This window comes from Triticum urartu, chromosome 2A (assembly GCF_056163025.1).
Source record: "Triticum urartu cultivar PI428250 chromosome 2A, HENAU_Tu73, whole genome shotgun sequence".
NCBI lineage: Eukaryota > Viridiplantae > Streptophyta > Magnoliopsida > Poales > Poaceae > Triticum > Triticum urartu.
In genome coordinates this window covers 154,835,290-154,858,564 of record NC_141874.1, presented here as the reverse complement: position 1 = coordinate 154,858,564, position 23,275 = coordinate 154,835,290, and the positions used below count along the sequence as shown (strand labels likewise).

General features: G+C 47.4%; 1 protein-coding gene, 1 long non-coding RNA gene and 1 pseudogene across 7 annotated transcripts; 1 reads left to right on the top strand and 2 right to left on the bottom strand.

Annotated features, from left to right (window-relative positions):
• The first annotated feature begins 716 nt into the window (after window positions 1–716).
• LOC147984350 (uncharacterized) lies at window positions 717–6,600 on the top strand. The gene is made up of 3 exons (XM_087541059.1): window positions 717–720; window positions 4,054–4,754; window positions 6,265–6,600. The coding sequence occupies exons 1-3, from the start codon at window positions 717–719 to the stop codon at window positions 6,598–6,600; spliced, it is 1,041 nt and encodes a 346-aa protein (XP_087397185.1).
• Window positions 6,601–6,879: 279 nt separating this feature from the next.
• LOC125536433 (uncharacterized) lies at window positions 6,880–11,478 on the bottom strand. Of its 6 annotated transcripts, none has more exons than XR_015615957.1 (5): window positions 10,430–11,478; window positions 9,941–10,207; window positions 9,177–9,500; window positions 8,373–8,646; window positions 6,880–7,517 (listed from the first exon to the last, which is right to left on the bottom strand). It is a non-coding gene; the product is annotated as an uncharacterized LOC125536433 (long non-coding RNA). The 6 variants fall into 6 exon arrangements; XR_007295041.2 differs by having other exon boundaries at window positions 9,237–9,500; window positions 10,430–11,449; XR_015615958.1 differs by having other exon boundaries at window positions 9,177–9,364; window positions 10,430–11,449.
• Window positions 11,479–13,505: 2,027 nt separating this feature from the next.
• LOC147984349 (uncharacterized) lies at window positions 13,506–16,925 on the bottom strand (annotated as a pseudogene).
• Between the last annotated feature and the right edge of the window lie 6,350 nt (window positions 16,926–23,275).

The window sequence follows — 23,275 nt, the reverse complement described above, 5'->3', positions numbered from 1 at the left end:
ATTTTTATCTGTGCGCATAACTCCGGCATATGAAACAATTCCTTACGAATTTCCTTCATATCATTCATAACCCGGTCCATAAAAGGCATTAGATTAGCAGCGACCTCGGACATGTTGTCCACTTTTTTCTTTCCCGTAACGGATGACTTTCGGCTACTATGTTTCTTACTGCTTTCAGCTTGTTCATCTGCAAGTTTTTTCATTCTATACTCCTTCGTAATGCAGTCATCAATCTGCAAAGTGAGTATGCAATGAGAACATGAGTACATAACATTCTCAATGCATAATCAATGTATAACTAAATAAACATTATAATATTACCAATCCATTGCCACGACCATTTTCCAGGTCGTAATTTTATCGTTTGTTCGCTTTAGATTTAGTCTAATTTTTTATTAGGGGAACTTGCAACGACAACGGGTCATTTTTCGGGCCGGTGGTTGGCTGCACCTTCTCCCAATATAAGTACTACAAAACAAATGACAAAATAAGTTACGAACACATAAATTAAAGGAATATGAAATAGCATTAATTAATAGCATACCTGGAGTAGGGCTAGGTTGCCACATGGCCATTGCCTCACACGGCCGTCCTGCTTTAGTTTACCAATCTCCGTCAAACAAGTTCGCAAAGTTAACACATTAAAATTCAACGTGCTTATCCGCTTCACGTCATGCACCAACGCGTAGTACTCCTTTGGTATGGAGACAGCCGACATGGGTGCAATAATGGTCACCAGCAAAACAAGAACAATCATCCGAAGAAATTCATCGTCGGCGGATTTATTCCTCACAATTTTTTGAATCAAGTCATCTATCATTATGTGACCATTTTTTTGTGAACATACTGAATAGGAATTTTCTTTATTAACTCTTTTCCTTCCGTCACAAGAATGCGAAAAACATCCTCACCTTCATTCTTAAACCCAAATATTGAAAACACATCGTCCGGTGTAAGTGAAATAAGGCCTTTACTGCCACTGTGTTCTTGTATCATGAATTTTTTGCTGTTTGCGTTATAACCTAACAAAATAAAATGCAGCAAAAAATCTCTCATTTGTACTGACGAAATGATCAACATCTCTTCCAAGCCTGTTTCGTAGAACCTAAATCGCTGAGCGGTGGTAAATTTTTCAACGAGACTTATCCACTTCTCTATGGAACATGGAATCACACCATCGATGTCCATACTGCATGTTAATTTTTTCCTATTAATACATATGATTATGCAATAGCATCGACAGAAATAGTTTGAGGTGGGAAACGTGACCTTAATCCGGGCGACAGCCGCCGAACAACGGCTGTGGCGGAGCCGAAAGCAGGCTGCCCAGCGTCGGTGATCTGCGCCGTGCGTGGGGCAGTCTGTGCCAACAAGCGCCGTTGACTGTGGACGGCGATGGACGGCGCTGCACGTGCGGCGAGGTCGTTGCGCGCCTGAGGGCGATCGTGGTAGGGCGACTGGGGGCACTGGGCGGCGTATGGGGGGCGAATGGTGTGGATAGGGTTCCGCCGTGCGTGGCGGTATACGGCGATGGAAAAGAAAAAAACAATTATCCGTTCGCCGTCTGGGCCCAGGCCCGATACCGCCGAACCTATAGCGCCCAACCTATAGCGACGGTGGGCACCGCCGAACATGCTAATGTTTAGTCCCACATTGCTTCTCGTCGTTCTAATTCACCTGTTTAAATACCGTAGTCTGCTTGCAATATCAAGTCCTCTAGTGTGGCGGTATCACTTAAGGAGGTTAACGTAAATTATGCTCTGGCACTCCATAATCATGGAGTGTCACAGTAATAATTCACTTTAATCTTCTTAAATGAGTCTGTCCGCAATATGGGACTTTTTATATTTTTGTTTATTTTGTATTATTTTTTTCATTAAACGCCGCCATGTTTTTTTGACAGGCCTGCAAAATTTGGATGTGTTTCGACACTCGATGCATTTACTACGATATTCTCCGTGAAAATACCCAGAAAACGTCTCCCGACGTGACGTGACTTCCGTTCGTACTCCGATTCCGTCGTAATCTGACGTGCGAGATCATGGGGGTCACTCACACGCGCATGCAAAAATTGGGTGCATTCCGTCCATGTTGATATGTACTCACAGTACAAACCTGAGGTGTCGGTCTGGGGTGTGACATGCATTCAGTACGTGTTCCCTTTCGTAAAGCCATGAAACATCGAGATTTTTTTCACACGCTACAGTGTGGCACACAAGCACGCCTGCAAAATTTGGGTGTGTTTCGACACTCAATGCATTTACTACGATTTTCTCCGTGAAAATACCCAGAAAACGTCTCCCGACGTGACGCGACTTCCGTTCGTACTCTGATTCCGTCGTAATCTGACGTGCGAGATCGTGGGGGTCACTCACACGCGAATGCAAAAGTTGGATGCATTCCGTCCATGTTGACATGTACTCACAGTACAAACCTGAGGTGTCAGTCTGGGGTGTGACATGCATTCAGTATGTGTTCCCTTTCGCAAAGCCATGAAACGTCGGGATTTTTTTCACACGCTATAGTGTGGCACACAAGCACGCCTGCAAAATTTGGGTGTGTTTCGACACTCGATGCATTTACTACGATTTTCTTCGTGAAAATACCCAGAAAACGTCTCCCGACATGACGCGACTTCTGTTCGTACTCCGATTCCGTCGTAATCTGACGTGCGAGATCGTGGGGGGTCACTCACACGCGCATGCAAAAGTTGGGTGCGTTCCATCCATGTTGACATGTACTCACGGTACAAACCTGAGGTCTCCGGACGTGACGCAACGTGCTCTTCATATCGAAACACTTTAAATGCTGATCGGACGTGACGCAACGTGCTCTTCGTATCGAAACACTTTAAATGCTGACCGGACGTGACGCAACGTGCTCTTCGTATCGAAATACCATAAATTTTAGGATTATGTGTGGGAGTGGGCATACTAACTCACATGCAAAATTTCAGGTCATTCTGAAGATGTCAAAAAATTGACCTTCTTAATATGATGCATGAATTTGAAACAACTAAAACGCTGACCGGACAAAAATATTACAAAACTTTATGTATTAATAAACAAACTTTGCATAAAATACTAAATTATCAAAAATAAGATACGTAATAATGATGTGATCTGAATTTACAATGCACTAGCAGCACTACCGCAGCTGCCTGGACAGTGTTCTGGCCGGGCAGCTGCGGCAGAGCTGCCCGGGCAATGCAAAATCAAATCACATTCTTACTATCTATCTTATCTGCTAGGGTGCATGAATCTGCCTATATAAGCCGGTCTGGGCGTCCTTCGGCGGGCGAGGTGGGACTAAAGAAACCATCCACCCCGCCCCTGCACCCTCGACCGCTCGCAGGCGCGCCTCCAGCGGCCCACTAGGCAGCGGCAGCGCCGCGACAGGCCGCTCGCACGCGCGCCTTACAGCGGCCCACAGAAATCGGCCCACCTAGGCGGTCCACGCGCAGCACCGTGACAGGCGAGCGCTATCTTTAGTCCCACCTCGCCTGCCGGAGCTCGCCCGCACCAGTTTAAATAGCGCGCCCCGCCCTACACCAACGTGATCCGAAGTAATACACCGCCTACTTTCACAACGCTGCATGGTTGGGCCCGTGGGCCTTGCGGGGCCGAAAAGCGTTCCCTTTCGCCGATTGGCTTGATCGGGAGCGACTTACTAAGCCTCGCTCGACTCCGTGGCGGCGTTCTTTAAAAAAAAATCTCTTAACTTGTTTTGCGAATATTATGTCAATTTTTTATTGTTTGGTTTTATATTTACTTTTCTAGTTTTTATAGGTTTTTTTCAATTCAAGTTTAATTTTTATCTTATTTTTTTTACAATACAACTCTTTTTATAACAGTATCGATTTAAACACTTGATTGTTCAACAACATTTAAAAACCATCCATTCAAACACTCGATATTTCATTATAGTTTTCATAGATATTTTACATAGTACTAGAAATAAAACTTAACTAAAGAACATTACGAAAATAATTAAACATTACTAAACGACATTTTCAAATAAACCCTAAACTACTCGTCCTCCATGCCGCCGAAGTCTGCCTCGTCATAGAGGCCGTCGCCGTGGTCGCTGTCGTCGCTGCTGCTGCTGCTGTCGTCGAGGGGCACCACGGGCACGGCCGGCGCAGCCATCGAGTCCTCGAGCGCGGCGTGATACCCGGGAAAGTCCTCCGGGTGGACGGCGCCCGGGGCGACCTGAAGGTACTCCTGAACGAGCGGCGGCGGCTGCGGCATGTTCTTCGACTCCCGGAGCGCCGTCAGGTAGCCCGGCATGTCCTCCGGGTCGCCGGCCTCCGCCGCCAGCCGTCTGTACTCCGCCACCAATGCCGGCTCTGGCGGCTGCTACGGCTTGGCTGGAGGGGCGCGGCTGGACCCTGCGCCGTTCCTGCCCGCGGTACGGCTGGACCCGACGCCGTTCCTGCCCGCCGTACGGCGATCGCCGGGGCCGAGGCGGACAGCGCCGCGGTCACCACCTGGGCCTCCGCGGGGCGCGGGCGGGTGCATGGCGTGGCGGGCGCGGGTCGAGCGCGCCTCGCCGCGGCGGTACAGCTCAAAGCCGTACCCCGTCGGAGCTGGCACGACGCCGGCGACCGCCTGCGCGCGGTACGGCGCGACCACCTTCTCGAAGGTGCGGCCGTCCCAGAGCTGATGTCGCCGCGCGCGGTTGTGCTTCGTGGGCACGTCGGGCGCGGCGGGGATGCCGAAGTGGGCGAGCTCCTCCGCCTCCTCGATCGTCAAGTTGGGGCGGGCCATCGTTGGCGAGGGGAGAGGCACGACGCGCGAGGTGGTGAAGGGCGCAAGAGGACGACGCCGGCGAGAAGGGGAGAAGGAGAGCCGAGGCAACGGTGGTGTGCGAGCCGACGGAGGGCGCGAGGCGCTTTTTATAGGGCGTAGTGGTGGGTGGGGCGGGGGTGCCGGCGATCAATGCCGGTGGGCAGCCGAGCGGTCAAGGGCGCAGAAGGGCAGGCGGCGGCGTGTGAATCGGCGCCGGCGATTAATGCCTGGTACGCGAGGGCGGCGTGCGCGGGCGGTCAAGCGGTGGCGTGCGCAGGCACGCGGCAGGCAGTGGCGTGTGAATCCGCGCCGCCCGCGGACCGACGCCGACGACGGGACGGCTCACTGCGCCGGCGTTAATGTTTCGCCTAATCCACGTCGAATTAATGGACTAGGTTTAGTACGCGTGGGCCCGCCCTCCTCCTCACGCGACGTACAGCGCCCACGTACGGGCGTACAACGGGCTGTACGGACACGCGCCTCGCTACGCCGCGGTACGCCTCCCCCACCTTAATTTTTCATCCTACCCCTACTCACTTATTCTCATAAAAAGGTATCTTTTAATCTGGATCGTTGATGTGTTCAGGGGGTTGTACTGAAAAAAAGTGTTTTAAGAAGCAGTTGCATGAGAACGCCGTGATCCTCCGGCGCTCTGAGCCGAAACCATTTTTGGTCGCATCGGATAGGTCTCCGCGGTGGTTACGGCGACATGATGTTTTCTTGGGATGAGACGGCGATCTGGTTCTGGAACGCGATGTCCCTTCCTTCGTGCCTTCTGTGTCGACGAGCTCGCTCGTGTGCAGGATTCGGTCATGGTCGTGCGTGCAATGCCGTTTCCATTGGTGTCGTGATCAGGCTCAATTATTTGCAAGGATTTGCTGTTGTCGGTGTCAGGATTAATTGAGAACGAGTAGAGATCTTATCCTCGTGATGGTCAGATATCAGATGGCACGTGCGAGTATCGGAGTATGAGTGTGAGTGGTCGGCTTGCGACCATGCATCATGTCTGAACCACTGTTCATAACTCTGGGCAATCATATGAATCCTTCTTGTTACTATCTATCGTCAGTCCTGATAGATGTTGTTACTATCAGTATTAGTAAGTGTGTCCGTGCTACGGGTGACAGTGCAGTTAAACGAATGACTTTTTCAGGATGAAAAGCATGGATAGTATCATGAGGTGACACTAAGACTTACAAAATTTTATTCAACCACCGGTAGGGTAGGCGCATCAATCAGTCCTGTTTCAGTTTGATATGTTGATGTCCAAAAGCAGAATTTTAATTCAGGGATTGCTCGGATCTGCTTCAACTCCATGCTTAACCAACTACGCGGATCGGAGGCCTCTCATAGTATAATTTGGTGAAGTTGCCGAAGCTTAGCTTTGTGAAGTCGAATCACATAGCTTAATATGTTTACGACGACAATGTCATCGCCAAGTGGCATAACTTAGTTCTGAATCCCTCTTCTGAAGAACCCAGTCGAAGCACTATTCATGACGCCGCCGTTGTTCCCTTCTCACAAGCTCGCCACCGCCAAACCGCCAACCCTCCACCTCACTCTATTTAGCTCGCCACCACTCCTTGCATCCCTCTCCTACCGCCGTCCTCCTCCCTTCATCACCCTCTTCCACATCATTGGCCTCCTCCCCAGCGTCGCCCTCTTTCCTGACACAAACCACCTCCCCGCCGTCGGCCTATACTACGCTCGTGATCAACCCCTCAAGCAACAGAAGTTGACCAACATGTCCAAAACGGTGCATCTCCTCCACGGATGCTGGAGCGCCATGCTGAAGCTTCAATATTTCTAGACATTTCAAAATAGGCTTATATGTATGTTTCTTTCCCTCAAGTTGCCGCCCAATGAAATATTTTAGCATTGTTAACTTCAGCTAGAAATATAGTATATCTGCACGCAATCTTTCATCAACCTCCCACACATTGATATAAAATCACTGCCATTTGACATTCAATCACCAATTGTAATGAAACTTTTTATTCTATTTTTTGCTGGCTCTACAGGGAATATCAAGGTCACGGCTATCAGATTTTTAGTTAACATAATGTTACAATAAAGAAATTTAAGGATATGTTACAAACTTCAATGTCACTACATTTACAATCCATATGTGATAAACAATAGTGGCCCGTAGCTCGTACATGTACAATATCCATGTTAGAAGGTCCAGCACACTTTCCTGCTTCATCCTTACTAAACTTAAGAGAATAGACATACAATGTGTTATCCTTGCAATATGAGAGGCAAAGTACAGACCTACAACAGTATTTCAAGTAGGCATAAGAGAGAATATATTGCATTACTTCTATAAGGCTGCTCCCAGTGCTAAGCCTGACATGTAAGTAGAAAATTGATGTGACATCTTAATCAAGGAGTAGAGAGAATCGTTTGGTAACCCCATGGAGAAACTATACCAGCGCAGGTACCTAGGAGAAAACAGAGTTAATACGATCCCGTGCGCTGAACCGAATGGTCGCCCCAACTCCCCCATGCACAGCCCCATCCACCGCTTCTTCCTCGCCCCGCGTCGTCGCCCCAGTGCATCACTTTGTCCTTGGTCTGCAGCGCTGCCTCGCCTCTGATTGTCGCCCGGAGCCGCTATCCCATCCCCGATTTTAGCTTGCATCATTGACCATCGCCCGGAGAAGGTCGCAGCAGCACCACTGGCTCCTCCGGTAAGTCACCACCTGGTAAATGGTAAGGGCAAGCCTGCATTGCGTAAGTCCATCGATTCTGTGTTTGATATAAACTGTAGTCGTCCATTGATTACATTTTTTCACAAGTCAAGTCCATCGGTTCCGAGTTTCTTGCCAAATTCTCATAAACTACAGTATGTCGATTTCTTTTAAATATCACGCCCATCTAATTTGAGTGTTGGTGAAAGACTGTTGCATATATATATATATATATATATATATATATATATATATAGTCTGTCACAATATTTTTTACAGAATCAAACTGAGTTGAGTCCAGTTTAGAGTTAACAAGAAAAATTCAAAGAATCATTGTTTTTAAGGCGTCCTTCCTTGGACGCTTAGGCGATAAGGCGCCCTGGCAGCGCCTTACAAATATGCCCGCCTTAGGCGCTTAGGCGTCGCCTAGGTGCTAGAGCGGGTGGTGCTCGCCTTAGGTCACCTTATCGCCTTAAAAACGATGTAGAATATAACCCTATCTTTTTGTAGGACCAAACTGAGTTCAGTTCAGCCCCAACCGAGTCCAGTTCAGTTTAAAACCAAAAGCAATTTTAAGGTATTGCTATCTAGTCATACAGATTGTCAAGCAGCAAGTTTTTGACACAATCAAACTGAATATTATTGATCTTATGGGAATGCACAAGGATGTATTGATCTGAAACCAATGATTCGATCAGATGAGGCTATGATGTATTGTAGATTTACAAGAAATTGGTTCAGACTGATAGAGTTCTGTTAGGATTTACAGAATTACTCTGTTTTAAGAAGCTGAAGCAAAATTTGAGGTACTGCTATTTAGTCATACACAAATTATCAGGCAACAACTATTTTGAAGGAATCAAACTGACTACTTCTATAAGAAACTTACTTGAAGTAGACACTTGAAGAAACATGTTTCCTGTAATCTAGACACTTGAAGTAGGCAAGCACCTAAAATAAACTGAATATGAAGCTCTGCAATTCCTTCATTGGTCCTGACATATTGGATCCTTCGCCATCTTGGGTTCAGGGCTCTTTCTTTCCAAGAAATTACAAAAATCTTCTTACTTCAGTTGCTTGTTAGCTGGCATACCATGTGTCATCTCATTCCAACAAACACTGGAGGACTAATAAACAAAGTCCTGGTCTAGTTGAATTGGTTTCTGAAAAGGAAAATCATAATATTAAAAATTACAAGTTGTCCAAATAGAAAGATCAGTTTAATTTGACGATTTGACAGAGAGTTACAATACTGGAGAAACTGGGGATTTCCAAAGTCAACTGGCACCAAATAATAAAGCAAAATCAGGTTATACATCCACTTCTTTCTATTATGGAAAATCTATGCATTCTGCAAAACACTAAAATAACCACAGAATTTGCACAATTAGAAACAGCAAGCTTCTGACACACTAATCAGATTATCCCTATGGAGCTCAAACTTGTAATTAGAAATACTGGACTGGTACAGACTACAGTAACCATCTACTTTTGTCAATCATTACTCCAAGATCAAAATGTGATAATCATAACATAAGTTTGCTTCATGGAAAAAATGAAATATTTGCTTGTACTCTGGTGATAGCTATACTCGTTCCTAAGATAACAAACATGTATTTTGACAAACAGATGAGTATTTTTATCCACTTTTTTGTGATTGGATCGTCCATTGAGCAGGCAGGCAGAGGCATACATGGGCTTTGTAGCGCTGGCCTGATGTAATGTAAAGATAGAGGTGCCAACTGTTAGTCACCTGCGAAAGAACATGTGTTCATCAGAGCCTGGACTCCTCTTTTCCCAACCTCTGTAGCAAATTTAGGTTGGAAAATTCGTGAAAAATTCTCCAGTCATCATCTGCATGAGTTTCTTAATTGCTTGCATCTGTATGTATATAGACTGTCATGGAGTAACTCCTCTCTCAGTGCATAAGAGAATGAATTTCAGAAAAGGGCCATTTGACGATGACTCATGTGAGTTGTGTTCAAGCCACTTGACCAATGGTGCAGCTAAAGCATGTCTGGAGAAAGTAACCACATAGAGATATAGGTCATACAGAAAAAAAAATCAAGCCAAAATTTTAAGATGAAACATGGTAAGCACGATGAGAGTTTTTTCAGTTTTCTTCCCTTAGGGGGGTTACCAGCTTTTTGCCGCAGCAGCCTACTACCATGACTCATGGTAGCAGGAAAATTTCAGTACCACTAAAGTGCAAACAAAGTATTCGCACAACTGGAGCAAAGAAGATCACAAGATGGAAACAGTGATCATCATTATAGATAAAAAATAGGATGGTGAATAAAATAATTCTTTCTCCTCAATCTAACATAGCAGAGCATGAGTACACCCAAATAGTTACGTAATTTGCCTGCTTTCCGTACTACCTAGATAATTAGATTTGCTTGAGGGAATATGTAGAAATTAGAAAACCAACATAAAGTAAACTGACATTGTTCTTACCTTGCAAAATTGAGACGCAGGGTTCATCCCCAGCACCGGCGGAGCTTTGTCCAGGCTGCAGAGGCGACGACGCGAGGTTCATCTCCGTCTCACACAACCAGGCGTCTACCGGCGGGCGGCATGCCCTGTCGAGCCGGCCCCGGTGCTCCGTCAAGGCTCGTATTAGTGCAGTAGCAGGTCGCTGCGCACCTGCTCGCTTGCTTCATGCCCCTGTATCACTTCTCGACGTAGTATAGTTGTCGCCTACTCGCTGTCGCTATTTGCACCCTGCACACACACACCAGCCACCAATTAACATATATGTATACACACAAGCAGCCACGCACCACATCCTCTACAAACCCAGGATAACATCTTCTACACACCCTGAATTGACGATGTAGCAACAATTCTATAGTCAAATTTCATCAAACACTATGTTTGCCTCGAAATCAGAATATTATGGTAGGGGGAGTGGGATCCAGGGGCCGGCGAGTAGGGGAGGTATACCGGGCGGCAAGTAGGAGGAGTGCGCTGTCAAGGGGGCTGGGCGCCGTCTTCAGCGGGGCTGTGGGACGGACGCCGATGAGCAGCTCGTCTGTGCTCCCTGCATGTCCGACGAGCAGCTCGTTCGTCCTTCCCGCATGGCCGACGAGCAGCTGCGCGAGATGCGGCGGATTATCCCGATCTCGTCCAGATTCAGCGATGGCGGAGCGAGGACGGGCATCGAGGAGAGGATGGACGGGGGCGCGGCGGCTAGCAGAGTGACGGGGCGCGCGACGGCGGAGGGATGGGGCGCGACGGCGGAGGTAACCCTCATGTTCTCGTATGGGCTGTGATGGCAGGGTTTTTTTTTGCAAAAAATGGAACGTTATCCACACTTTAAGTAGGACTGCGGGTCAATTTATCAGAAACAGGGGGACTTTTTTGCAAAAAAGCCTGATGACGGACCAGCAGAAGCAATCGCTGGTTTATTATTAGGGAAAGATTACACCAAATATTCCTGTATTTCCTCGCTAAAACAAGTAAACAACTGAATGTTTTCTGTACTCCAAACAAGAATCGGAGGAGTGTCAGATAACGTGGCATGGCGGGGAAAATATGTACGACAAAAAGCAGGATTGTTGTCAAGGCCCCGATAACTTCAGAGTATAGATTTCTAGCTAATTTTGGGAGGAATTGTATGGGTGAGGCAGATCTCGACTGTATTGCTCGGAGAAGAAGTATATGGTTTGCGGTTACAAGCCGGAGCTAGCAAGCAATTCAGGAAAAGTAGATAATGATCTCTCCCAACCACAACCCGGCTGTTTATAGGCTGGCCAATGACAGCTCATAAAGTGCACTACAAGAAATGTAAAGCTACAGTAAAGGCCTTCTCTCCTACGGTGGCGATCTGTATAGGAGCCATCGTAGCCGTTGATCTCTCTGAAATGGTATTGTCGGATTAACTACACCGCTTTCTCTGAATCTTCAGTCTTAACTGAATTCCCAGCCTTTGATGCCTGACATTGCCCCTCCCTTGAGATGCGCCATGTCCTCATGGCGCTTGTTGTTGCTCTCGCCATGCTTGTGTCGTAGCTTTAAAGAACTCAGGGAATGTATACTTTATGAAATCTGCATCTTCCCATGTTGCATCTTCTGGCGGTAGGTTTTGCCACTGAATGTACCACTGTACAACTGGCATATTGTGTCGAGGCACTTGTCTGACTTGAAGAACTTCTGCCGGCCCAGTCTTTACTGTGCCGTCTGCTGTAACCATTGGAAGGTTTTTACTGGGAATGGACTTAGATCCTATGTGCTTTTTCAACTGGCTCACATGGAAGACAGGATGAATTTTGACATGATCAGGAAATTGTAGTCTGTAAGCTACTTTGCCCATTCTCTGAGTTATCACAAAAGGGCCATAAAACTTGTTCTGTAATTTCAAAGCTCCTCGAAACCCAAATGCAGCAAGCCTATAGGGAGCCATTTTTAGATATACTAAATCTCCCACATTGAACACCTTTTCACTCCTTTTTAAATCTGCATACTTTTTCATCTTGTTCTGAGCTTGTTGCAGGTTGATTTTCAGTTGGTCCAGCATGTTTGTTTTTTTGTTAGAAATGTATGAGCTTCTTCCTCTTCAGGACCAGGAATTGCTACCTCAGATATTAGTGGGGGAGGAAAACCATACAAGCCTTGGAAGGGGGACATCTTCAGAGCTGTGTGATAAGTGGTGTTATACCAGAATTCAGCCAAGGATAACCAGGAATACCACTTTGTGGGTTGATCAGTAGTCATGCATCTCAAGTACGTTTCTAGACATTGGTTGACTCGTTCGGTCTGGCCATCTGTTTGCAGATGGTAAGCAGTACTGTACCGTAGTTCACTGTTAAGAGCAGCAAAGATATCCTTCCACAACTTGCTAGTGAAAATTCGATCCATGTCAGATATGATTAGCTTAGGTGGCCCATGTAGTCTGATTATGTTGTCCACAAACGCTTGGGCTACACTGAGCACTGTGTAGGGATGAGAGAGAGGAATGAAATGAGCATAGCGAGTGAATCTGTCCACCACCACTAGTATGACCTCCTTGCCTTGGGAATTAGGAAGTCCTTCTATGAAGTCCATAGAAATATGCTGCCAAGCCATGTCAGCCATAGGCAAGGGCTCCAATAAACCAGGTTGCAGACAATGCTCATGTTTAGCTCTCTGACAGATAGGACAGGATGCAATGAACTTCTCCACTTCTGCTTTCAGACCAGGCCAGTAGAATATGTTTTTCACTCGTTGATATGTAGCTCTAGTCCCTGAATGTCCACCCACAGGAGAACTGTGCAAAGCAGTGATCAATCTTGCTCTTAACTCAGCTACATTCCCCACCATGATCTTTCCTTTATATCTGATAATACCTACTGTCAAGCTGTAGTCAGGCATGGTGTTGTTGGGTTGTAACAGTAGTTTTTCCAGAATGGTTTTTGTAGCTAGATCTTGAGGATAACTGTCCACTAATTCTCCCACACTGGAGTAGCTACAGATATGGCCATGCAAGATGGTAGCAACCTGGAAAGAGCATCTGCTACCTTGTTTTGAACACCTTTTTTGTATTGAATTTTGAAATTGAATTCCAATAGTTTCATCATTAGCTTGTGCTGAACTCCCTTAGTGATCTTCTGATCAGTAATGAATTTCAAAGATTGTTGATCAGTTTTAATGATCAATTCATTACCTATCAGGTAATGTCTCCATTTTTTAAGTGCTTCTAAGATGGCCAGAGCTTCTTTTTCATAAGTGGACAGAGCAGTGTTTCTAGGGCAGAGAGATGAGCTATAATAAGCTAGAGGTATGCCCTGTTGCATCAGTACTGCTCCTATCCCTTTTCCAGATGCATCAGTTTCAAGCACAAAGGGTTTGGAGAAATCAGGTAGAGCTAACACTGGGGCTGTGATTAGGGCTTGTTGTAGTTGCCCAAATGCTTTGTCATGTTCCTGTTTCCACTGAAACTGGCCCTTCTTTAATAGATCATGTAAGGGTCTGCATATAACTCCATATTTTTTTATAAATCTTCTGTAGTAACCTGCTAGCCCCAGGAAACTTCTCAACTTTGTCACATTCTCTGGCACTGGCCATCAGCAATTGCTTTGATTTTCTGTGGGTCAGTTGCTACTCCTTCAGAAGAAATCACATGCCCTAAGTATTCAACTTGTTGGACTGCAAAAACACATTTAGACATTTTTGCACAGAGCTGGTTTTCCTTCAGAACTTTCAGTACTAGTTCAATATGTTCCATATGTTCCTTGAGTGATTTGTTGTAAATCAATATGTCATCAAAGAAGACTAGCACAAACTTCCTCAAATAAGGGCCAAAAATGCTATTCATTAAAGCTTGAAAGGTGCCTGGTGCATTAGACAATCCAAAAGGCATGACCAGATATTCAAAGTGTCCCAAGAATGTTCTGAAAGCAGTTTTGTGGATGTCATCCGGATGCATCCTAATCTGGTGATATCCTGCCCTCAAGTCTAATTTGGAGAAATATTTAGCTCCATGTAATTCATCCAGTAGATCTTCAATAACTGGTATAGGAAATTTGTTTTTAACTGTGGCTGAGTTGAGTTTCCTGAAATCAGTGCACAATCTCATTGAATTATCCTTTTTCTTTACCAAAATGACAGGAGCAGCATATGGACTCTGGCTGTGTCTGATAAAATGAGCAGCCAACATTTTCTTGATTTGCTCTTCCATTTCTTTCTTCTGGTGCTGTGGAACTCTATAAGGTCTAGAGTGGGGAGGTTCAACTCCAGGTTGCAGAGGAATGGTGTGATCACAATACCTATGAGGTGGAAGAGTGTGAGGTTCCTCAAAAAGGTCTGCATACTCCATAAGTAATTTCTGCAATTGTGGAGGGGTTTGAAAACCAGCTGGAGCTTCCATAACAATATTATGCATCTGTAATAAAAAGCCCTCTGCTCCTTTCTCCAGCAACTTGCTCACCTTCTCAGCTGGAATTTCCTTCACTATTTCAGGAGTATTGAAAATAGCCGCAGTTACTGTCTTCTTGCCTTTCATAGTGAAACTGAAAGTATTGCCAGGTATGTTGAAAGAGACAGGGCTCATTAATGTGAACCAGTCATAACCAAGTATCACATCATGACTAGGAAGATTTAATGTTCTGAAACTGTGCTGTAATGTGGTTTTTGCAATTTGAAACTCACAATCAGGAACTACAGCATTGGACACCAGTTTGCCTCCTCCTGCCGCTGTAATTGCTTTGGGTTTTACTGGAAGCAATGTACAGTTTGCTTTCACAGCAAATTCCTGATTAATAAAGGATGAGGAACTGTCTGAGTCTAACAATGCTACAGCTCTTTTCCCATTTATGTGGATAATTACTATAGGGGTAGGCACTGCCAGTTGTTGACCTAGTGCATGGGCTGTGATAAACATTGCTTGCTCCTCTGCCTCCAGAATTTCTTCTTGCTCTTGAGGAGGACTGTCCTCAGTATCTTCCATTTGCTCTCCTAGTTCCTGTTGTAACATGTGAATATTAGGAACAAGTTTGCACTTGTGACCATGCATCCATTTGTCCCCACACCTCCAACATTCTCCCACTTTTCTAAGTTTTTGAGGATTGCTGTTGGTGCCCTCAGCCTGCTTATTTTGTCCACTCTGTTGGGGTATGGCTGTTGTAGTACTGCTCTTGTTTTGGAAATTTCCACTGTTCTTTTGGTAAAAATTCACAAAGGAACTCTTCTATTTCTTCTGCATTGCATTTGCTGGTGGGTGGTGTGGTTCCACCTCCTTAGCTAAACAGTAGGCATCTGTCAGAGATTGTGGTCGAAGAGGCCTGATTTGAAATTTAATCCCTTCCCTTAAGCCATTGACATAACATCTCACAAACCACTGTTCCCCTAATTCAGGTGTTTCTTCTAAAACATCTGCCATAAGGTCTTCAAAGTTCTTTGTGTAATCAGAAACTGAGCTGTTGCCTTGTTTCAGAGAGTTAAATTTCTCAGTTAGGTCATAAGAACCATGCTCTGCAAATCTCTTTATGACCTCTTTTCCAAATTGTGTCCATGAGAGTTGCTTCTTTAGCAATCCAGACCTTCTTAGCCAAGTATCAGCTTCTCCAATAATATACATTTGGGCAAGGGAAACTTTGTACTCATCAGGTGCTGCTGACATTTGAAAATATTTGTTGCACTGCCTAATCCACCCCACTGGATCTTCACCAGAAAATCTAGGAAATTCTAGTTTAGGTCCTTTAGTCAGAGATCTCATGAACTAAGCTTGCATATCCATTTCATATGTTTTATGGTAGCCCTGCCACATCTGTCTCTCTTTGTTATTTTGATAGAAGTGATTGAATGCAGGTGTGTGGATATTGTTTTTGGCTGTCATAGGGGTTCCCACTGAATTGTGTGCCTCCTGTCTCCCTTGATTTGCAAACCCTGGAGGTGCAGTAGCTCTGTTTGTGCGAATAGGAGGTAAATTCTGAAGTTGGAGATCTTCTAACTGTTTAGATTTCTCCTTCTCTGTTGCCAACTGTTGTCTCAAGTGTTCCACTCTTGTTTCTCGTTCCAGTGTTTGCTCTTGGTGCAATGTAGGGGACTTAGGTACTTCTTGAGAACTAGAAGGTTGCTCTTGTTGCTGAGTTGTTTTGACCAATGTTTGCAACACGCTACTGATTACTGATAGCTACTTCCCTAGATCCAACACCACTTTCTCAACTTCGCCCACTGTTACTAAAATTTCCCCTTGCTTTGACCCAATTGCCTGTACCTCTGCCTGCAGTTTGGACACCTGCAACTGCACCTGGGCATTATCCTTCTGCAAGACTCCAAACTCCTCACGCATGGCCGAAATTTCTTGAGCATCAGTGTCGTCAACTGGCTTGGAACGCCCCATCGCCTCGATCTGAAGTATGGGTACGGAATTTTACCACTGAATTGTCAGCAACCCTTCCCAATACAACAGATCCTGCCGCCGCCGAAGAACTCGCCGCCCTGACACACGGATCGGAGCGTAGAACGCAGGATTTTACCGATCGAACAGAGTGTTCGAACAACCGCTTCTGCTCGACCGACCTGTGCCCGAATTTCACCGCCGCCTGCGCCTCCACTCTAACCCCGCCGCCAACTCCGCCTACTCTGTGATGCCGCTGGATCTCAAGAGAAAAGGGTGGGAGATACGGTGGGAATTGCGGATCTCAGGAAAAAAATTCATCACCACAGCGCGTTTCTGCCGAAGAACGCTGGCTCATGATACCAATTTGTCAGGCCCCGATAACTTCAGAGTATAGATTTCTAGCTAATTTTGGGAGGAATTGTATGGGTGAGGCAGATCTCGACTGTATTGCTCGGAAAAGAAGTATATGGTTTGCGGTTACAAGCCGTAGCTAGCAAGCAATTCAGGAAAAGTAGATAATGATCTCTCCCAGCCACAACCCGATTGTTTATAGGCTGGTCAATGACAGCTCATAAAGTGCACTACAAGAAATGTAAAGCTACAGTAAAGGCCCTCTCTCCTACGGTGACGATCTGTATAGGAGTCATCGTAGCCGTTGATCTCTCTGAAACGGTATTGTCGGATTAACTACACTGCTTTCTCTGAATCTTCAGTCTTAACTGAATTCCCAGCCTTTGATGCCTGATAATTATGTCCTGTTTGTTGCCTACCAAAGACGAACACTTGGAAGAAGTTGACAAACACGCTGCGACATAGTAGTGTCGTACTACTCTATTTGCATCACTTCCATTCTTAATGATTAATCAAATCTCCAATACGCGGAGTCGCAACAAAGTTTGGACCAGGGATGGTGAACTGTGCGCGTGACAGGCATTAGCACACCAACGCGTACAATCTTTATTTATCTATCTATATATTAATATAAATAAACATACAAAAAGCGAGCGGGTTCATGGCGTAGGCTTGTTGTTAGGGAAGGAAGGAACACCTCTGCTTCGTCTCCCTCTCTCGGCTGTTGCACAGTCAGTAGCTCGGAGATGCCCGTGTCTTGAAAAAGACAGCGGAAATTAAGCTCATCGCCGGCGACCCAACACGAGTGACAGGTCCATCTCTCGGCAGCCTGCATGCGCCATGCGTTTTCTTTTTTCCATTCTTTTGTTTTACTAGTTAGAAACCAAAAAGGTTTTCCTTTTCTAACCCGAACGAAGATATTCTCTCACCGGGACGTTTCCACGAGGCAGAGCCTGCATGGGAAATGCGATGCTTTCTTATGCTTAATCCTCGATCTTCCAGCGGTGGCAGTCTCCATCCACCTCTGTTGGGATCCGGGCCAGTTAAATCGTGTCGAGCAAAGCGTGGATGCTACTTGTATTTTGCATTGACAAAATTGCGTAAAAAGTGGCCGATATGCACAAGTTGTCTTCACGAGTAGCTGCTACACAGCCCATCTGTCTGGTCCTGTCTTTCAAGATTTGTCAGGTCGTGTACCACTGATGCGGACTGAAGTTCTACCCATTTCCCTTTCATCTCTCTTTTTCTTTTGATTTCGAGGTACGTAGCATACGTACGATTGGTGGATGACTGAGGATCCTACTGTCGGCTGGATGCATGCTTCTGATTAGACTACCTACAGTGGATGGTAACATCACACATCTGTAGACACAACATATGATATGACGAGTAATTAATGAGAAAAGAGGGTCATGTGGTAACATATCTAATTACTGTAATATCATACATATCAAAACAAGATGAGTCTACAATCTAATAAATAAAGTGTTGCATGACACTGCATATATATTACTCCCCACTATAGAGGTAGTAACATAGACTGTAACATATGTATATTACAAGTCTAATTTAGTACCCATTATGGCTAGCCTTAGATGTATGCTTAGACAAAACGGCGGCGGATAGTGTGACTGTATCAGACAGCAACTCTGAAACTGAAACGAACCTAATAATGCCTTTCGTATGGCTCGATGGAGCTACAGGAGTAGCGAGTAGTTTAGGTTACTTCCAAATTCTTTGACCAAACACTTATGATATCGCAAGGAATTTTGGTAATTCTCACATGGTAGATGTGAAATGCTGAAAATGGAATTCAAGGGGCACATTTACTGAACACGTCGGCTGTGGCCACGAATGCGCACACTGCAGAGGCCACACGGATTGGCGACATTGATAGAGAGACCTCGCTTTCAAAGCTTCTGAGTGCACGGCTAGCGCCAATGTTGTGTTGCGCCCAGTTGCCAGGGCACTTCAAACGTCTCAGCCCATGCCTCATCTAGCTTCATGATCAAGCGGGAGGTTCAGGTTGAGAGGAACAGCCAAATAGGCAAAGGCGACCATGATCTCTGGCTATCAATTACAGGATAGGCAAACTAGCTGAACACATGTCATGACTGAACCGGTTAACTCTGAGAAAATATACTTCTCCCATTGTTTCCGAGAATACTTGATAAACTAGACGAGCTAAGAACCATTTTTGTCACGAAATGGGTGGCAAAATATTTGGCTGCTGAACTTATGCTTGATTGCCTAGGCAATCAGGTGTTGAATCTATCAGTCAACGTAGGATGCTAGGGTCATCCCTCCTATTTTAAAAGTAAACGGACTGAATAGATAAAGGCTCGTACTACCCTGATGGACGCCTCGAGGACATAGTCTTCTGTGGCAATGCCTCACCCATGTGACAGTCAATTGTTCACAGTCTCGAGCTCCTGAAGAAGGGGTTAATCTGGTGTATTGGCGATGATGCTTCGGTTCGCATCTGGCAGGACCAGTGGACCCCTCACCCGCTGGCTCGTGGACCAATCTCCCCACAAGGTCGCTGTCGGTTGAGGAGAGTAAACCAACTGCTTGACGACCACGAGAACTGGAAGGTGGAGCTGCTCCAACAATATTTCATGCATGTGGGCGTTATGGAGATTCTGAAAATCAAAGCATCCTCATGGCACGCTGATGATTTCATTGCATGGCGACAGAGAGTACTGGAACCTTCTCGGTACGGAGCGCCTATCGCCTTGCTCTCAACGAGTGTCTCCTTCCGTCTTCCGTCGTAGCAAGCAGGGCACCGGATGGGCGACATGCCGTCTAGGCACTTACATGGAAGTGCCCTGCTCCTCCCAAGGTGCCCATATTCACATGGAAGCTTGCATCAAATTCCTTGGCCACTTGGGCTAACAAAAATTTGAGAGCGATGTAGGTTACTGATACTTGTCCGCCATGAGCGTTGGAATAAGAGGATACGTTCCATGTATTTTACAGGTGTCCCCGAGTGGTGGAACTCTGGCATGCCATGGCAAAGCATTGGAATTTATCGGACCTAAAAACTGTGCGTACGACGGGTGTTGAAGGGCTGTTTGATGTGTTGCACACTTTGAAAGCCGATGATCGCATGCGAGTCCTCATGGTCCTATGGCGTTCCTGGCATGTCCTTAACAAAATCGTTCACGACAAACATCCGCCCCCAGTTGAAGCTTCATGTCGTATCCTGCTTAGCTATGATGCCTCGCTCATTGCAATCAAGAGGTACCCAACCGGTGACCATGTGATAGGAAATATGGTGATTGCTCCAGCAGCTTGGCCGGTGCCGTTACAGCATGTGGGGTCCCTATGGCGCCCCTGATCAGGTGGCAAGCTCCAGCACCAGAGCGTGTTAAACTGAATGTCGACGGCTCCTACTGTGAAGCATCTGGTGAGGCCGGTGCATGTATGGTTTTGTGCGACACTAACGGAGCTATTATTTTCTCGGCGTGTAGAAGTCTGCACAACTGTGCTGGCCCATTGCAAGCTGAACTTGTGGCTTGCTTGGAGAGACTTAACTTTGCCATGCAATGGTCGGCACTACCAGTGGATGCCAAGATGGATTGTCTGGTTGTAGTGGATGCTATGCGGACGAGGACGGATGACAGATTGCAACATGCGATGTCGATAAATGAAGTCAAGTTACTTCTCGGTGAAAGGGATGGTTCTATTGCTCACATTAGTAGGCGCCAAAATTTTGTCACTTATAGACTAACTTTGTTTGCTCGTGTAGAAGTTAGGACTGTTGATTCCTGGGTTTCCTAGTTCCGATACTCGTTTTAGGTCTGATTCATACTTTTCGTTTTCTTTCTTTTGTTGTTTCTTTATCATTTTATTTTTCTTCAAAAAAATTGTTTCTGTTGAACTATAGGTTTTTATTTTCAGAAAAAAGACTTTAAATAAATCTTTGTGTGTTATAAAATGTTCAAGTTTTTGAAAAAAAAGACTTACTAAAAAAATGTTCTCAATTTTTGTAAAAAATGTTGTTTTTTTAATGTTCACACGCATTTTAAAAGCTATTCTATTTTTTTTAAAATATCCACATTTCAAAATAAAAACTGCATGCGCTGCATGACCCTAGTACAAATACAAAGAAATTGGCACTAGGAAAGAAACACTGCATGCACTATGAGCACACCGCTATGAACATTTGTGACCTGGAGACAATGGAGACCCCACCACACTCAGTCATCGTCCCCTCAGCTTTTCGGAGTTTTAAGAAAAAACTTCATCAAAAGGAACAGGAAAGCACACACGTACTACTGACACACCTTGGAAACTACAGTGGCTGCCGCACAAACGGACATGCGACCTAGCTCCGCTCCCTCCGCCCAGTTTCGGATCCGAATAAAATGCCCGGCCGGCTCGGGGCCGCAGTGCAGAAACGGCTCCATGATTCGCTCGAGTGCCTCCCGTGGGTGCCCGGGTCGGGTCAGCTGGCCTTTCCGCCACTATAGCCCAACATGCTTCTGTTACGAGCGGCCGACCTCGACGCAAAGGATGTAGCTAGCGGCAATGATGGTAGGCCGGCCGCATTATGGCGCCCACACACAGACACACTTCTCTTGAGCGAGCTGCCATGGCATGCGAATTCAAGGCCAAATAATGCGACATGTGGTGCCACATGAGCGTTTTCTCTACATTACGAGTACATGTGCATGTATCTTGTTGTAAGTATTCTATTCTACGTGCGTGTTCCTCCTTTGGGCATGCCGCCTGCCCTGCCACATGTCCCGCGATATATATATATATTTTTTGAAGAGAGGTCCCGCGATATTATTCGTCCCGTTGTATTATACTTCACTCATACCATGAAGATTTGCACTGTACTACCAGTATAGCACAGAAGCACTCCAGTGAAATCATGGGAGGGGGGACATGGTCACAAGGGTGGGTGACAACTGATGAGCTCATCAGGAAGAGCTCGGTGACCACGGCGCAAGCAGAGTGGGACGCCCACACGTGGCAGGCTAGACACGTCCCACCAAGAACCAAGACGCATCACATCTCAGGCTGGTTGTAAGGGCATCTCCAGCCGCATCCTCAGGAAGGTCTCCTCAAACGTTTTTTTTGCGCCGGCGCCGAAAAATCGGCCCAGTCGCGCCTCAGGAGCCCGATTTTCGCCGGCTCGGGCCGAAAACAGCGCCGGCGAAATGTTTTGGCGTGAAACAGCCGCGGACCCACCGCGTCAGCGACTCTACCCTCTTCTCGCCTCTTCGTCGTTCTCATCGCCTCGTTTCCCGCGGCGAATCAATGCCAAAGCTACCGCGCTGCCACGCCGGTCAGCCTGCGCCATTGATATCTCACGGGCGGCGCAGTGAAGGCCGGATGACGCGCGTCCCTCGCCCTCCCTCGCCCGCTACGCATACTCACGACGGCTCGCGCACGGGCGGCACCTCGGCCTATATAAGACGCGCCCCAGCGCACTCGGCGACTCGCACTCTCTTGCCGTCGTCGTTCCTCCCTCTCCTCTCTCTCGCCGTCTCCAGCACCCATGGCCGAGCGCTTCTCAGGCGATGGCGCGGCGGCGAACGGCTTCGGCCGCCGCCATCTTCACGAGAGCGAGGCTCGCCTCCTTTTCGAGGCCGAGTACCCGGTCCCGCCTGACATGCGGGTGCCCGGGGCGTGGAGGATCAGCGCCGGCGGCGTGCCGGTGCCCCCGATACCCACCGGCGCGGCGCGGCATGCGGAGATCGCACGCATCCGCTCGTCCCTGCCGCGTGCGGCGAGGGAGGGGCCACGGTACGTCCCCGACAACCCGATCTGGGAGCTCTACTTCCGCCGCCGTCACGCCGAGCAGCTCGAGGCCACCAACGGCGTCGAGCCCTACGGCAGGCTCAACGCCGTCGGCCAGCGTCGGTGGTGGGGCGTGCCCGAACGCACGTTGGAGGCCGTCCTCGAGTACATCGAGGGCGGCAACACGCCGCGCCTCGAGTACCCCGCTCCCCCGTCCTTCACACGACGCCGGGGAAGCTTCTGGACCCCGAGGCGCATGGAGACCGGGGGGGGGGGGGTCCTCCTCCTCGTCCGGCGGCTCCCCCTGCCTCCACCTCCGCTCCGTCAAGCCGGAGCCTCAGGGCGTGCCTGTCAGCGCGCGCACCCGCAGCTCCAGCGTCCGCATCGGCGACAACACCTCCCCCACCGGCCGCTTCGTCCTCGTCGAGCCCAAGCCGGAGCCCGGCCTCCCCGTGGAGTACGAGGAGGTAGCCCGGCGTGGCTTCTCCGACGAGGACGCCCTGCGGTGGGCGCGGGACGACTACCTCCGCGACGAGATGGTCCGGCAGCGCCGGGCCCTGGAGGAGATCGCCGCCCGCAAGCGTGGGCGCGAGGATGAGCACGGCGTCGTGGTCCTCGACAGCGACGACGACGACGACGCCCCCGGACCGTCCAACCCGCCGAGCCAACCGGGGGAGGGATGCAGCAGGGACGGCGGAGGCGTCGGCGGGGACGACGGCGGTGACTACACGCGGTTCTACCGCCTCCTCGGCATGTAGAACCGCGTGGGCGGGCGGCGAGGGAGACGGCGGGAGTAGCCCGCGGTAGTTTTTCTCTTTTTTGTAAAATATGTTTAAATTTGAACGAACTCGTCGATGTTTGCATTA